This window comes from Lepus europaeus, chromosome 5 (assembly GCF_033115175.1).
Source record: "Lepus europaeus isolate LE1 chromosome 5, mLepTim1.pri, whole genome shotgun sequence".
In the NCBI taxonomy this organism is placed as follows: Eukaryota; Metazoa; Chordata; class Mammalia; order Lagomorpha; family Leporidae; genus Lepus; species Lepus europaeus.
This window is the reverse complement of record NC_084831.1, coordinates 117256759-117273837: the sequence shown is the minus strand read 5'-3', so window position 1 is coordinate 117273837 and position 17079 is coordinate 117256759. Positions and strand designations below refer to the sequence as shown.

At 44.5% G+C, this 17079-nt stretch overlaps 1 protein-coding gene and 1 non-coding gene across 4 annotated transcripts in view; one reads left to right on the top strand and one right to left on the bottom strand.

The window, feature by feature from the left end:
- Positions 1 to 1423: 1423 nt before the first annotated feature.
- Positions 1424 to 17079, bottom strand: part of GABPB2 (GA binding protein transcription factor subunit beta 2) — a 36184-nt gene continuing 20528 nt past the window's right edge. For 2 of the 3 annotated variants that reach the window (XM_062192214.1, XM_062192213.1), the window contains exons 6-9: positions 14251 to 14364; positions 11572 to 11757; positions 5983 to 6116; positions 1424 to 5830 (exon numbers count right to left, since the gene is read on the bottom strand). In XM_062192214.1, the coding sequence (XP_062048198.1) occupies positions 5531 to 5830; positions 5983 to 6116; positions 11572 to 11757; positions 14251 to 14364 (734 nt within the window). In that variant the 3' untranslated portion in view covers positions 1424 to 5530. Of the gene's footprint in view, positions 5869 to 5982; positions 6117 to 11571; positions 11758 to 14250; positions 14365 to 17079 lie in introns of all 3 variants that reach the window. The other variant, XM_062192215.1, reaches the window with a different exon arrangement.
- Positions 15772 to 15878, top strand: LOC133761272 (U6 spliceosomal RNA). Its single transcript, XR_009866075.1, has one exon. It is a non-coding gene; the product is annotated as a U6 spliceosomal RNA (small nuclear RNA).

The following is a 17079-nucleotide window of genomic DNA, read 5'->3' as shown; positions in this document are numbered from 1 at the left end:
AGCTGGAACTTGAACTTGTACTCATATGGGATGCTGGTGTCGAAGGTGGCCACTTAACCCACTGTGCCACAGTGCTGACCTCCAAAAAACCAACTTATTCTTGATTTTCCTGTGATTAGAGGATAGATAACATTTTTGCTCAGAAGATGAATAAAAAAATTCAAAGACACCATGAAGTGGTAAGACTCTGACATTTTATTAAGAAACATCTTCATTTTAAATGATAGTACAAAAACTGTAAATATAATATAGATCTGTATAATATATACACACATAAATGCTGACACACATACAAACTTGGTCATCAGAATCAAACATTTTTATCCTAAATAAAAAAGGGACATATATTTAAGTTTTCCTAAAAATACTGTACATAAAGCTGTCAGATAATCTGAAAAATTGAGGACACTGTGAGAACAATCTGTGTGCATCCCTTTCCTGCGACACACACAGACACACGCACACACACGCACGCACACACGGCCTGGGCAGAAGGAGAGCACATCGGGCAAAGCCAGGGAAGAGAGCTGCTCCGTCACTGTTGCTTGCGGAAAACGCTGAAACCAACTGGGAAGTACAAGATGCAGGGTGTGACCCAGATTAATTCTCAGAAACAAACCAGGTCCCAATAAAGGAAAGGTACATGGTAGTGACGGGGGAGTGGAAGGAGAAAGGACAAGGCCCATAGATTCGAAATGATCTACTAATGAAATCGAGTGCCTGGGAAAGTCTCAGCAGATAGAAACAATGGGGTCACAGAAGCAGAAGTATGTGTCTGCTGGCGTGGAGGGTGGAGGGGAGACAGAGATAGGTAATCACAGTTTCCCATCATTAACAAACTCTAGAATCTAGGAATGTCACTCTACCCCCTAATTCTAGGGGAAGTTAAAACAAACAAAAAATTCGGAAAAGGCAGCATGAGAAGCTCAAAGTTATTTAATTCTAATTCATATCCTCGCTCTGGCCTCTTGTTAAATAAGCTGGTGCAGGAAACAAGGCACTAACTTGGAAGGGGGACATAATCATGCCCAAGCAGAGCCTGGTAAGAGCCTAGAACAGTCAGGCAGTCTTGACCCGTATTCCATTCTCACTCTCCTTTCGTAGCCTCCAGGGTGGGTCTGCACGAGTAGAGAACGGACAAGAAGCGATTCTCTGATAAATTAACAAAAACGGATTCCCATTCAACATTAAACTTCTAGGAAGAGTTTACTATTTGCCTCAAATCCCCTGGCCCTGCAGGCCTAGACTGCTGGGGGAGCTCTCCCACAGGAGCTCTCAAGTGCAGAGACGTGGGAGCTGGGAAAGCGGATGTAGAGGACGTCCCTGACCTGGAGTTTCCTTCCTGTCTGAGGCGCAGGACACTGCCCAAGGGCAGGTTAGAAGCGCTTCCACAGGAGAGGAGCCCCCCCCCCCCCCCCCCCCCGTGCACAGGAGCGCCACCTGCACCTCTGAACCTGTCGGCACCCGTGCCGTCTTCGCAGGATATGCTCCACAGACCCCCTTGACAGCCAGGACGGCTCTCGGCTCTCAGAGCCTGATTCTTGGGGTTTCTCCTTACTGCCTGCCTGTTCAGGGAAGGCCCAAAGTAATGCTTTTTGTTCCTTAGCCCATTCAGCGAGTACAATCTTTACATGTTCAATACAATAAAAATATTTCCAGGTTATACCAGGTACTTTATAGAGTTGAACCTCAACTAAGCAAAGAAAAACTGAAAATCCCTATGTATTTACAAACCTAGATACTAACATATACCCAACAAAGGGGTATAAAACCTGCCCAAATCCTACAATATTCAACTTCAATTACAGAGCCCTCTGATAAATTCATTTGTTTTACATCAATATAAAGAAAAACAGTAATTCTGTATGCCATAGATTTCTAACATTACTATACAGACACAAAAATTTTACTAATGCGATGTTAAGGCTGAAGGAAAACGCAAAGTAAAAAATAACCAAATGCTTATTTGACAGAGAAAAAGAACAAGGTACTAAGTTCAAAACACAGAAAATCTAAATCAAGTTGTCCCATATTTCAATTAAGAGACCTCAAGTCTGGTATTACAATTGAGAGATCCCAGAGAGGTAGTGATGAGAAGGGAATGCTCATGTTATACATTTATTTATTTATAATTTATTTCCCTGAAGCTAGGAATAAGAACAGAAGCATAAAAAATTCTTTATCTTTTTTTGGGGGAAAGGCTTAAGAATAAAATGCAAATAACAGGCACTAAAATTCCTGACATTAATACTGATATTGCTAAAGCAACTTTTTTTTTTTTTTAAGATTTATTTATTTGAAAGGCAGAGTCACAGAGAGGCACAGGCAGAGAGAGAGAGAGAGAGAGAGAGGTTTTCTAGCCACTGGTTCACTCCCTAGATGGCCACAACGGCTGGAGCTGTGCCAACCTGAAGCCAAGAGCTCCTTTGGGGTCTCCCACGCGGGTGCAGGGGCCCAAGGACTTGGGCCATCTTCTGCTGCTTTCCCAGGCTATAGCAGAGAGCTGGATCGGAAGTGGAACAGCTGGGACTTGAACCGGTGCCTATATGGGATGCCAGCACTGCAGGCAGGCTGCTTTACCCGCTATGCCACAGCGCCGGTCCCTAAAACAACTCTAAAGTAGACAAAGCCCCAAGTCTCCTGCTCAAGGACCAACCTGTTACTTAATTCCTATAATGCAACCTTGCCAATAAACCACTTAGAATCTCCTAACCCAGATTTAAGCAAGTTTTCCAACTTCCATGAATGATTCAGAAAGAGCTGCAATAAAATGGTACCGCCATTAATACATTCGATATTCAACTTCCAACCACTTCAAGGCAGCCTGACCTACCATTCTCTCCACGGCAAATACAACAGATCAGATCCTAGTTCCCTTCCCTGGGATACTACCTGCCCCTTGTTAGACATTTCTCCTCTCTCCTTCCCTATTCCAGTGTCCCCCTAACAGACCCCTATAACAGAGAACCTATCATCAAAAGTGACTTGGCCTATATTGGAGATACCAGTGGGGCAGGGAATGACTGCTTTATAGAAAGAGAATAAGAACGACCTAAACAGGTTCCCAAAAGGGTAGGGAGTCCGAAGGCTCAGAGAGGAGTGGTGGATGGACATTCCTGCCCTCCACCTGTAGCTACCCCAGACAGTGAGGTGGCTGGGCCTGTGTGTCTTCTGCAATCAATCTCCACTTCCGTAACAGGGAAAAAAAGGAACTAAAGTCAACATGTGCACCACGATCATGAACAAATGATACATTAAGCTAAGGCTCTAAAACAGCCACATATATCGCAGCCCGATAGCACCAGTCCCCAGAGAGACTCACAAAAAAGAAAACACTGAATACAGGAAGGAGACGGTTTGGCAGCAGACACCACCAGTTCACCCTCACCCTCACCTGGGCTCCTCAGCACGCAGGATGTCAGATCAGCTGGGAAGTGCTGAGGACTCGGATCTGTGGAGAAAGCCTAGCTGAGGTGGCCAACAGCCAAGATTAAGTCCAAAACTGGTATTTTTTGCCTATAAATTTCTAATAGTCAATTCTGTTTGTTAAATTTTGTTTCAGTGATTAATTATGTTTTCAGTCTATTTAGAACCCAAAATGGTTCTGCACCTCTGGAGTAAATCTGCAGTAAATCACTTCACTAATCAAGGTAAACAGAAGCATGTTAACTGTCAAGTTTTTTTTCCCAAATTAAAAATCCATGTTTTCCCATAATCGCTAATTAAGAAAACCATATTCTAAACAGTCACTCAAATGTTTACTTGGCACATTTCTCTCTGGTTTCTTTTTCTAGCTTTCAACAAAGGAAGCAAACCCGTTTAGAATGATGAGGACCCAATTTCAAAGGCAATAGCCCCTGTCATGTAACCTTTCCACAACCTCTCTCTATCTGTATGCCCGTTCTTAGAAAACACTCCATGTTAACACATAAAGAAAACCAAGCAATGAAATGTTTTCCCAAAGTCTCTGGGCAGAGTGAGCAGGCATAGTGAGAGAGAAAGGATGAAGGTAGACAAAGAGGCCAGAATCTTTGGTTCCCTACTTTATGGCACTGATAATTCTTATTCCCTTTGTCAACATACAGTGAGCACCCATACAGCACAAAGCTCTGTGTTAGGCCCAAGGTTAAAGACAGGGAGCAATTTACTTATCCTAAATCAAACAGAAACAAAGCTACCCAACATCATTAGTGTTCATCCCCGACTCTGGCCCCCCACACCCAGTCACCCTTTGCACATTAAGAGAACACTGGATTATTAAAAGGATGTCAGCTCCACAGAAAAGCACACATATGACCTGAATGACACTGAGACAAAGGTTTATAAAATCCAAGAGTCTGAGCTTGATATTACATAAATAAATGTTTGGAATCAAGACTACCCTCCTGATTGTGAATTTACAAAATCCAGTCAGAGCAAAGTTTGTATCTAAAGGTCGGAGTTTCATAGTCCAACAGGCCTTGTTTTGTCCACTTTCCAGCACTGTGGAAAACACAGCCTGCAGGATCTGGGTATATATACACTTCTCCCACATAAACAAGTGTTCTCTCCTCTAGTTTTTTTTTTTTTTAAATTTTGACAGGCAGAGTGGACAGTGAGAGAGAGAGAGAGAGACAGAGAGAAAGGTCTTCCTTTACCATTGGTTCACTCTCCAATGGCCACTGCGGCCGGCACACTGCGCTGATCTGAAGCCGGGAGCCAGGTGCTTCTCCTGGTCTCCCATGCGGGTGCAGGGCCCAAGGACTTGGGCCATCCTCCACTGCACTCCCGGGCCACAGCAGAGAGCTGACCTGGAAGAGGGGCAACCAGGACAGAATCCGGTGCCCCGACCAGGACTAGAACCCAGTGTGCCGGCGCCACAAGGTAGAGGATTAGCCTATTGAGCCGAGGCGCCGGCCCTCTCCTCTAGTTCTTAAAAACTCTCTTTCAGTGTCTTAAAGTGGCATCTGAACTATGGATACACATGGACACACATTTTTCTGGAAATCACAAATCTCTTTTCAATGAGAATAACTAGGAGTGCCTGCTCCTTTGGAAGTGGAATATATTCCTTTTCTCTAGCCCAAAACTTCCTTTTAATCTCCTTCCCCAATAGACACACATCATAAATCTCTAACAGATACACATCATAAATCTAAGGCAAATTTTCAGGTCACTTGATGGTATAGTTACTAAAGACTCTTGGTATGTATGTATTTAGGAGTGTAAAATCTTTTGAAAGCCAGTTCTTTAAAAAAGAAAAAAAAAAAAAAAGTCTACCGACAATACCCAGCAGTCTTTATGTCTACACTTAAGGTAATAGCGTGTGCTAAGAATGTGGTCCTTATTCACTTGGTCCCTCTGAAGAAGTGTTTCCTAAATATGGCTTTAATTTTCCAGTTGCATAGAGAGCCTTCCTGAGCCCAAGCATTGTACCCTGCTATTGTTTTCTTCTTAAGGATGTTCTTAATTTTTATACATTTGTCTTCTGTATTTTCTTTTTTAAAAATGTAATAAGATGAACACAGGTGCAAGTTGTGGTATTTGCATATTAAGATGAAACCGCTTCCAAGGAAGCTCCCGTGTGGGACTCTGTGGTCTTTCCTGACCCAGTCACTTCTGCTTCTCTTTCTTCTCCCTCCCTTTCTGTGACTACTACAGCATCTACCTCAGCCACCTCTTCGACCAGGGTGAAATCAACCCCATTGGGCTGCTGTCGAGCCATAGCCTCCAGCTTAAGACGGTACCGTTCTGCCTCCTGCTCTTTCTTCAGGAGCTGGTGTCGGTATTCCTGGGCTCTTCGATTGGCCTCCTGGAGTTGCTGCTGCAGTAGCTCTCTTTCACTGCCTTCCTATAAAAGTACATCATGGCATCACTAGGTAAGAATTCCTGACCACGGGTTATCCAGAGAGCAGACAAAAGAATGAAGAAGGGTTAAGGCCTTAGTAGATTTCATTTTGAATCTTTCCTTTTGCCTCTCTCCAACACTGATTACAATATTACCTTTCTTTCTTCCATACTGTGTGTCATCTCTTCTATCCTTGGTTTCTTTGTAACTGGCAACTTTTCTGCTTCTTCTTCCTCTTCCTCTTCAATTACAGTCTCTTCTGCAACCTGACCAGCAGGTACAGTTAGAACTACAAAACAAAAGACACCATCAGAGGTGATGAGTATACAGTAAAGCCAAGAGGTTTTGTTTGCTTTAACTAGAAAATAACAAATATATTCTCTAATACATTATTTTTAAAGTCTTTGTATTTTAGAATCAAGGTAAGGCATGGCCCTGCTGACAGAAATAGAAAAGATTAAAGAGGCAGTAAGATGGGTTGGAAAGGAAGGATACAGATTCATAGGTTCAGAAGGCACGCAGGTAAGTCCCAGTACTGACGCTCATACAGACGGGGGTACTTAAAAGTAGGTGGATAAGTGGAATGAAAAGACATTTATTTTGGTACAACAATTTTGAAATCCATACTTACTATTTTATTTTTACTTTTTTTTTTTTTGACAGGCAGAGTGGATAGTGAGAGAGAGAGACAGAGAGAAAGGTCTTCCTTTTTGCTGTTGGTTCACTCTCCAATGGCCGCTGCGGCCAGCACACTGTGCTGATCCGAAGCCAGGTGCTTCTGGTGTCCCATGGGGTGCAGGGCCCAAGGACCTGGGCCATCCTCCACTGCACTCCCGGGCCATAGCAGAGAGCTGGCCTGGAAGAGGGGCAATCGGGACAGAATCTGGCGCCCCGATGGGGACTAGAACCCGGTGTGCTGGCGCTGCAAGGCGGAGGATTAGCCTGTTGAGCCACGGCACCGGCCCTATAAATTACTTAAAAAAATAGTTATTTATTTATTTGAAAGGCAGAGAGTTAGAGAGAGGCAGAGGCAGAGAGTCAGAGAGAGGTCCTCTATCTGCTGGTTCACTCCCCAAATGGCCACAACAGCCAGAGCTAGGCCAATCTAAAGCCAGGAGCAAGGAGCTTCTTTTGGGTCTCTGATGCGGGTGCAGGGGCCCAAGGACTTGGGCCATCTTCTATTGTTTTTCCAGGCCACAGCAGAGAGCTGGATCAGAAGAGAAGCTGCTGGGACTGGAACCAGCGTCCATGTGGGATGCCAGCACTTCAGGCAGTGGCTTTACCCAGTAGGCCACAGTGCCGGCCCTATCTTAAGACTTTTTTTTTTTTTTTAAAAAAGATTTTATTTATTTATCCGAAAGGTAGAGTTATAGACAGTGAGAGGGAGAGACAGAGAGAAAGGTCTTCCGTCTGTTGGTTCACTCTCCAAATGGCCGCAACGGCCAGAGCTGCGCCAATCCGAAGCCAAGAGCCAGGAGCTTCTTCCGGTCACCCACAAGGGTACAGGGGCCCAAGGACTTGGGCTATCTTTTACTGCTTTCCCAGGCCATAGCAGAGAGCTGGATCGGAAGAGGAGCAGCTGGGACTAGAACCGGAGTCCATATGGGATGCTGGCGCTACAGGTGGAGGATTAACCTACTATGCTACCACACTGGCCTCGTCTTAAGACTTTTTAAAACAAAATATTTACTTAGTTATTTGCTTTGGCTGACTTAAAAATTAGCTTGTATTCCTTGACATACATCAATAGATTGCAAAGGAAAACAGCTTAGTTAATATGTTGTTCATAAAAATGGGTGTTTAGTGTGGCTGGCGCCGTGGCTCAACAGGCTAATCCTCCGCCTTGCGGCATCAGCACACCGGGTTCTAGTCCCCATCGGGGCGCCAGATTCTGTCCCGATTGCCCCTCTTCCAGGCCAGCTCTCTGCTATGGCCCAGGAGTGCAGTGGAGGATGGCCCAAGTGCTTGGGCCCTGCACCTGCATGGGAGACCAGGAGAAGCACCTGGCTCTTGGCTTTGGATCAGCGCAGTGCACCGGCCGCGGCGGCCATTGGAGGGTGAACCAACGGCAACAGGAAGACCTTTCTCTCTGTCTCTCTCTCTCTCACTGTCCACTTTGCCTGTCAGGAAAAAAAAAAAAAAGAAAGAAAATGGGTGTTTAGGGGCTGGCACTGTGACATAGAGGGTAAAGTCACACTGCCTGCAGTGCCAGCATCCCACATGGGTGCCGGTTCAAGTCTCAGCTGCTCCATTTCCGATCCAGCTCTCTGCTATGGCCTAGGAAACCAGTAGAAGATGGCCCAAATCCTTGGCCCCTGCACCCATGTGGGAGACCTGGAGGAAGCTCCTGACTCCTGGCTTTGGATTGGCCCAGCTCCAGCTGTTGTGGCCATCTGGGGAGTGAGCCAACAGATGGAAGACCTCTCTCTCTCTGCCTCTGCTTCTCTGTAACTCTGCCTTTCAAATAAAAAAACAAGTCTTTAAAAAAAAAAGAAAGAAAATGGGTGTTAAGTTTGGATTTAAAATTCCTGCCAGGGGTCAGTGTTGTGGTGTAATGGGTATAGCTGCCATGCTAGCATCCATATGGGTGCCTGTTCGTGTCCTCGCTGCTCCACTTCCAATCCAGCTCCCTGCTTGTGGCCTGGGAAAAGCAGGCAAATATGATCCAAGGGCTTGGGCCCCTGCCCCCCACATGGGAGACTCTGATGAAGCTCCCGGCTTCTGGCTTTAGCCTGGCCCAATGCTGGCTATTGCAGCCATCTGGGGAGTAAACCAGCAAATGGAAGCTCTCTCCCTCTCGCTCTGTAACTCTTTCAAATAAAATAAATAAATCTTTAAATAAAATAAAAGAAAATTTCCTGCAGATAATTCATAAAATCTTAGTTTACCTTCTTTAGGTCTGGTTAAATATTTATAAAAAGTAATATAGTTCATTTAGGTAAAAATCTCAACTTCTATTCTTTTTCTCCAAAACAACTTAGTTTTCATTAACTTATCTTTATTGTACAAGCAGTCTCTCACCTACCCAGTGAGTCCTAAAAAATTTGGCATGACAACTATGTTCACAAAAATATTAGCTGCGGGGTTGGCGCTGTGGCACAGCTGGTTAACACCCTGGCCTGAAGCGCCGGCATCCCATATGGGTTCTGGTTCAAGTCCCTGCTGCCCCACTACCAATCCAGCTCCCTGTTAATGACCTGGGAAAGCAGTAGAAGATGGCCTAACTCCTTGGGCTCCTGCACCTGCATTCGAGAACTGAAGAAGCTCCTGGATTCAGATCAATTCAGGCTCCAGCCGTTGTGGCCATTTGGGGAGTGAACCAGCAGATGGAAGACACCCTCCCACCCCCATCTCTTTCTCTACCTCTCTCTGTAACTCTTTCAATACATAAAATAAATCTTTAAAAAAAAAAAAAAGGAGTATTTCAGTGCAGTATTCATTTGCATCTTTCTTGTTATAAATGAAGTAGGTTGGATATATTTTCACATTTTTGAAGGCCAGCAGTAATTTTTTTTTTCTGTAAACTATTGGTTCCCCACATTATTTGTTCTTTTTTCTACCAGATCATTGTTTTTATTTTTTATTTGGGAGAAAGGATCTCCCATCTGCTGGTTTACTTCCTAAATAACCACAACAGAGCAGGGTGGGATGAACCCAGTATCCAGGAACTCAATTCAGATCTCACGTGTGGAAGGCAGGGACCCAATCTCTTGAGCCACCACCCTGCTGCTTCCCACAGTCTGCACTAATAGAAAGCTGGGAGCCAGGACTTGAACCCAGGCACTCTGATATGAAATGGGAGATAGCCATCCCAACCATATTCCTAACTGCTAGACAAAATGCCTGCCACAGATCACCGGTTTTTTTCCTCACAAATTTTACATATATTAGAGAAATTAGCTTTTGCCAACCTGGTTTTTCTTTCTCAGATTTTTTTTTTTTGACAGGCAGAATTAGACAGTGAGAGAGAAAGAGACAGAGAGAAAGGTCTTCCTTTTTCCGTTGGTTCACCCCCTAAATGGCCGCTATGGCCGGTGCGCTGCGCTGATCCAAAGCCAGGAGCCAGGTACTTCCTCCTGGTCTCCCATGCGGGTGCAGGGCCCAAGAACTTGGGCCATCCTCCACTGCCTTCTTGGGTCACAGCAGAGAGCTGGACTGGAAGAAGAGTAATGGGGATAGAATCCGGCACCCAAATTGGGGTTAGAACCCGGGGTGCCAGCGCCAGCCTCTCAGATCATTTTTACCCCATGTAGTATCCAGCATTCTCCTGCGTCCACATTTGTCTTAATGCCTCATTCTTAGGGGTATGTGGAGTCTCTTAAACCTCTTAAAAATTTTAAGACTATGGGAGACCAGGAGGAAACACCTGGCTCCTGGCTTCGGATAGGCGTAGCTCCGACCGTAGCGGCCATTTGGGGAGTGAACCAGCGGAAGGAAGACCATTTTGTCTCTTTCTCTCACTGTCTAACTCTATCTGTTTGACCAACTCCACAAATGCCTGCAATGGCACTGGGCTAAGGACAAAGCTGGGAACTGATAACTCAATCCAGGTCTCCCACATGGGTGGCAGGTACCCAGTTACTTTTTTTTTTTTTTTTTTAAGATTTATTTATTTGAAAGGCAGATATTCAGAGAGGAGACAACAGAGATCTTCCATCTGCTGGTTCACTCCAAAATGGCCACAATAGCCAGGGCTGGGCCAGACCGAAGCCAGAAGCCAGGGTCTCCCACATGGATGCAAGGACCCAAGGACTTGAGCCATCTTCTGCTGCCTTCCCAGGAGCTGGGCTGTAAGTGAAGAAGCTGGAACTCGAACTGGCAGCCATATGGATGCTGGCACCGCAGGCAGCAGCTTAACCTTCTATACCACAGCACCAGCCCCATAGCCAGTACTACGTGGTACCCAGTACGACGGTTTCCCAAGGTCTGCATTAGCAGGAAACTGGCTGGAATCAGGAGTTGGAAATAAGCATTAAACTCTGGCACTCCGAAGTGGGATGCTAGTATCTTAACCAGTATCTTGGACTAGCACTGTGGCACAGCAGGTTAAGCTGTTGCTTGTGACAGAGTGCCAGTTCCAGTCCTGGCTGCTTTGCTTCAGATTCAGCTTTTTGCTAATGCGCCTGGGAGGGAGGGAGGCCCAAATGCTTGGGTCTCTGTCACCCACTGGGAGACCCAGATGGAGTTCAGGCTCCTGGCTTCAGCCAGGCCCATCCCTGGCTGTTGCAGCCGTTTGTGGAATGAACCAGTGAATGAAGATCTCTTCTTTATGTTTCTCTCCCTCTCTCTGTTGTTCTGCCTTTCAAATAATAAATACATCTTAAAAAAGAAAGAAAGAGAGAAGTGTCTTAATTAGCAGGCTAAATACCCGCTCTTAAAATATCTTTTAAAATTTTTAAAAATTAATTTGAGGGGCAGAGAGAGACAAATGGAGAGAACCCCTATTCACTGGCTCACTCTCCAAATGCCTGAAATGAACAGGGCTGAGGTGAAGCCAAATCCAGGAGCCAGGAACTCAGTCCAAGTCTCCCACACAGCTGTTAGGTACCAATTATTTGACCCAATACTGCTGCCTCCCAGGGTCTACACCAGCAGGAAGCTGGAGTCAGGAGCCAGAGCTGGACTTTGAACCCAGGCACTATGATAGGGCACATGAGCATCTTAACTAGTATCTTAATTCCTATGCTAAATACTTGCTCCTAAAACATTTTTTAATAAACAGCTGTCTACACAGGGTGACTCACCTTGCTGTCCATCTTGCATAGTTACAAGAAACGGCTGGCCAATGCCTGCAGTCGGGATTGCAGTTTGGATATTACCCAGAGGGACTCCATCAGTCACTATGGTGATGACCCTCTGGCCTCCACTCCCCACCACTTGCTGGATTGATGAGTCAACAGAATTTCCCTCCACAATTTCCTCTGAATTGGCTAGAAATGATAAAATAAATTTAAATTTCAGCTTTTTGAAAAACAGGAGTATAGCAATTTCAGCCTCCCTGACAATGACAACAGAGAGAAAAATCGAAAACCAGCATTAGATTCAACCGTTGACAAAACCTTCTGTGAACAATGCTAAGTCAGAGGAGAAAAGAAAGTAGGGATTGCATTAGAACAGTATTTTCTAAAATGTCTCCACTGAGATGTTAATAGCTTTCAATAAAGATAGATTCTGTATATAAATACATTTCAAAATGCCAGTTTATTTCACAGGCTTAAACTTGTTTATTCTGTTGGAAGTACCAGAGACTTCAATAGGCTAATGAGAGGCCGGCACTGTGGTGTAGCAGGTAAAGCCGCCACCTGTGCCGCTGGCTTTCCAAATGGGTGATGGCTTGAGTCCTGGCTGCTCCTCTTCTGATCCAGCTCTCTGCTAGAAAGCAGTAGAAGATGGCCCTAGTCCTTGGGCTCCTGCACCCACACGGAAGACCTGAAAGAAGCTCCAGGCTCCTGGCTTCGGACTGGCCCATCTCCAGCCATTGTGGCTATTTGGAGAGTGAACCAGTGAATGGAAGATCTTTCTCTCTGTTTCGCCCTTTCTCTGTCTATAACTCTGCCTCTCAAATAAATAAATAAATAAATAAATAAATCATAAAAAAGTTAGGCTAATGAACATTGTGGTTCTCCAACAGGGTGTAAGATATGCTCTTTCTCCAAGATACTTGATCTTGGAATTCTTTTTTAGGGAGCATCTTAAAAAAATCTAAAGAAATCTATGGAACTTAAAATAACTATTGGGGCCGGTGCCGTGGCTCACTAGGCTAATCCTCCGCCTGCGGCGCCAGCACCCCAGGTTCTAATCCCAGTCAGGGCGCCGGCTTCTGTTCCGGTTGCCCCTCTTCCAGGCCAGCTCTCTGCTGTGGCCCGGGAGTGCAGTGGAGGATGGCCCAAGTCCTTGGGCCCCTGCACCCACATCCACATGGGAGACCTGGAAGAAGCTCCTGGCTTTGGACCAGCCCAGCTCTGGCTGTTGGCGGCCATTTGGAGAGTGACCTAGCAGATAGAAGACCTCTCTCTGTCTCTCTGTAACTCTGCCTTTCAAGTACATTAAAAAAAATCTTAAAAAAAAAAAAACAACAAAAAACAACACTATAAATTAGAGTAGATCATTTACACAAAAACAAAGGCATTTCATAGTGAATTAACAAAATACTATGTCAAGTAGTCAAACCATGGAAGTTTGACAGGCAAAAATGGTGGGTGACTCTTCTCATCTGACAAATCAATAAAATGTGTAAGAGCTAACAGGTACTGCCTGCTTTTTATGTGCCAGTACCTCTCTAAGAGCTTTAAATGTGTTACACTGAATGAAGATCTTCAGTTTGTTTAGTCAATATTCCAATAAACCAAACACTATTAAGGAAAACAATTCATGTCATGATGGAGTTTATCTGAAGAGTCAAAGGTAGACTCTGCAATAATAAGTGAGGTATGGACAACCCATATGAGACACGATTAGGTAGTTCAATGGAAATAAAGTATTCACACTTAGAAACAAAGACGGTTAAATGGCATAGCTCAAAGGACCTTGACAGATAATCTAATCCAATCACCCATGCCAGAGATGAAGAAACTAAGACCTGAAGAAGCTGAGCAATTTCTCCAAGATCAAAGAGCAAACTGAAACAATAGTCAGTACAAGTTTAACTCCTTGCCATGCTGCTCAGTTGTACACATCTGAGGAGAGATCTTTACGATTATTGCCAGTTTGAAAAATAGGACTGGAATTAGAGGAATGTTCTTACCACCCAAATGTCAATGGCAGAAAGAAATCAGAACAATCTGCTTTCATTTATGATGGAGCAGACTGTTAGAGGGTTCCAGAAAGATTTCTGACTACTGAGCCCTACCTATAACTGTTTGTCCCTCTCATGTGGAGCCCTAATCTCTCACACTAGCTAGCCCTGGCTAAGTGGATTGAAGCCTTTTGTTTTAAATATCAGAAGGGTACTATATAGCATGTATTTGCCCAATTGCACGAAATGCCAAAATAATTTCTAGTAGAAATAAAAGCCAATATGAAATCCACAAGATGTGACTATGAGAAAGGCAGCAATCCCATGTATTTTTTGCTATACTAACATATCTAGGTTGCTATTTTATATCACTCAATGACAGCACCAGACAAAACATGACATAAAGTATCTCCAAAAACATCTGCTAACATAAGACTAAACATTTCCATTCGAAGAAACTGGAGTCAGGGCAAACAAGCTTCAAACTAACTCAGTCATTCCCTGGTATTATGTAGCTGCCTGATGATACCACTTAGTGATTTTTCTTTCTGATGCTCAGCAACACTACATCTCTTTTTTCCTGCTGCCTCTAATTAACTATAATTCCTTAATATTTCATGCAAATATGCTGGAGATTTTTAAACAAAACAAGAAATGGTGATTCACCCAGCAGACAGCCCTTACCTACCTGTGGCTCTGTGTGAACTGGAGAGGGGCGCTGATGCTTCAGCAAGCGCTGCGAGAGTGGCCAGCACTGAGGTGGTAGAATTTGAGAGCTGTACTGCGGAGGCGTGGGGGTCACCTATGTCAGTAGAAAAGGCAAATGAAGTCCAATGGAGAGAATAAATTAAGGCAAACTAAAAATGGCCTTTTAAATTAAAAAAACCTCAGCTTTTCCCTGTCATGTCTTTAATCTGTCCTCTAATCCAAGCTGATGCAAATTATCATACTGCTAAAACTCCTTTAAGGTTTAAATAGTTTTCCTTTAAAATGGATTAAATGAATATGCTTGGTACGGGGCCACTACGTTCCCCTCATTCGATCAGCTCTCTTAGCACTGCCAACTGAATATTAGTAGCAGACAGACAACGGTGCCACCCACTCCCGAGGCTGGCTGTGCAGAGCTCTACTTGGCAGTAGCAGTCGGCTTACGAAGCATGCCTCACCGCACCCAAGCAGTGATGAGGAACCAATGCCCCCTGGGCTTCCCTCATCCCCGGTACCTCTGTTCATCAGTTAGATAAGTGAGAACCACACGCTTGGCTTCTAGCACAAGGACAGTTAAACACCTGAAGGTCCATGGTATCATGGATCAATGTTAAAAACAGTAGTACCTTATGTCATGATGTGTCTTTAAAAACAAAAATCTTTGTTCATCATCTTTTCCTCTTTTCTCTTTTAGCTATTCTCACAGCTAAGTTCTTTTTTTTTTTTTTTTTTTTGACAGGCAGAGTGGACAGTGAGAGAGCGAGACAGGGAGAAAGGTCCTCCTTTGCTGTTGGTTCACCCTCCAATGGCCACCACGGCCAGCGCGCTGCAGCCGGTGCATCGCACTGATCTGAAGCCAGGAGCCAGGTGCTTCCCCTGGTCTCCCATGGGGTTCAGGGCCTAAGCACTTGGGCCATCCTCCACTGCACTCCTGGGTCACAGCAGAGAGCTGGACCGGAAGAGGGGCAACCGGGACAGAATCCGGCGCCCCGACCAGGACTAGAACCCGTTGTGCCGGCACCACAGGCGGAGGATTAGCCTAGTGAGCCGCGGCACCGGCCCTCACAGCTAAGTTCTAAGATGGAAAGGCATTAGGTCAAGCAACAGGCATGCCTAACTATGAACCTCAAGTATTACTCAACAGTTTTTAATAAATTCAACTTTTATAAAATGAATTATATTTCCTTATTATCTTTCATTATAATTTCAGATATAATTATTGTGCTGAGCATAAATTTATTGCCTCTCAGCTCTAAATCCACCCTACTTAGTGATGTATGTACCTTGTGTATGTATGTACCTTGTGATTCTGGAGCTGGCCCCTATAAAGATTTCTTACCAGCTGGCATGAACTTAATCTTTGTCAGTACGGAAGTGGAGACCACTCCCTATATTAGCTATTCCTGTATTCTTTAGAATTCTCCTTACCCCTTAGTAGTTAACCCCTTGACCTAATTAATAATTCTCTATACATTATACACATTAAGCCTATAAATTACATATGTTAAAAATTTGGCAGCACATATCCTAACATTGGAATGACAGAGAAGATTAGCATGGGCCCTGCACAAAGATGACACACAAATTTGTGACGAGTTCCATATTGTTTTCATTCTCTAAACAAAAGGTTTCCTGTCCTCAGATTTTTTTGTCTTATTTAAATCATGATGGTCTGTAATAGTTATAAAAATAAAAAAAAGTATATCTTTTTAACAAAAAATTAAACTTATATAGTTATACTATATAAGTCACCATGTCCTTCTGATTAGACTCTGAATGATATACTTATCTTTTTTTTAAAAAAAAGGAGGTGTTTTTCTTTTCTCTAAATGCTTATTTATTTTCATCTACTTGAAGGCAGAGCAGCAGAAAGAAAAAGAGAGCAAGGGTGAGAGAGACCTTCCATCTTCTGGTTTATTCCCCAAATGCCCACAACAGCCAGAGTCGGGCCTGGCCAAAGCCACGAACCCAGAACTCCATCTGGGTCTCCCACATGGATGGGAAGAACCCAAGCACTTGAGCTATCATGTGCTGCCTCTCAGGAAGCATTAGTGGGAAGCTGGATCAGAAGCAGAGAAACCAGGACACAAAGCAGGCACTCCTAGATGGGAAGCAGGTGTCCCAAGCAGCACTCAACCCACTGTGCCACAAAGCCTACCTTTTCTTCTTTTTTTAAATTTATTCATTTGAAAGGTAGCAAGACACACAGAGAGAAAGAGAGACCAGTCAGAGATCTCCCATCTGCTGGTTCACTCCTCTAATACCCACAACAGCTGTGGCTAGGCCAGTCTGAAGCCAGGAGCTAGGAATTCAATCCAGGTTTTCTATGTGGGTGACAGGGACCAAATATGTGAGTCATCATCTGCTGCCTCCAAGGGTGCACATTAGCAGGATGCTGGAACAGGGAGTGGAGCCAGGACATGAAACAGGCAGGATGGAGTTCCAGGATCCTGGTTTTGGTCTGGCTCAGCTCCAGACATTGTACCATTTTGGGAATGAATTAGTGGATGGAAGATCTCTATCAACTAAAATAAATAAATACAATTTTTTTTTAAAAAAAGATCTATTTATTTGAAAGGCAGAGTTGAGAGAGAGAGAGAGAGAGAGAGAGAGAGGGAAAGAAAGAGATCTTCCATCCATTGGTTAACTCCCCAAATGGCCACAAAGGCCAGAGCTGGGCTGATCCAAAGCCAGGAGCCTGTTCTGGGAGACCATGTGGGTGCAGGGGCCCAAGCACTTGGGCCATCCTCCACTGCCTTCCCAGGCACAATAGCAGGGAGCTGTATCAGAAGTGGAGCAGTTGGGACTC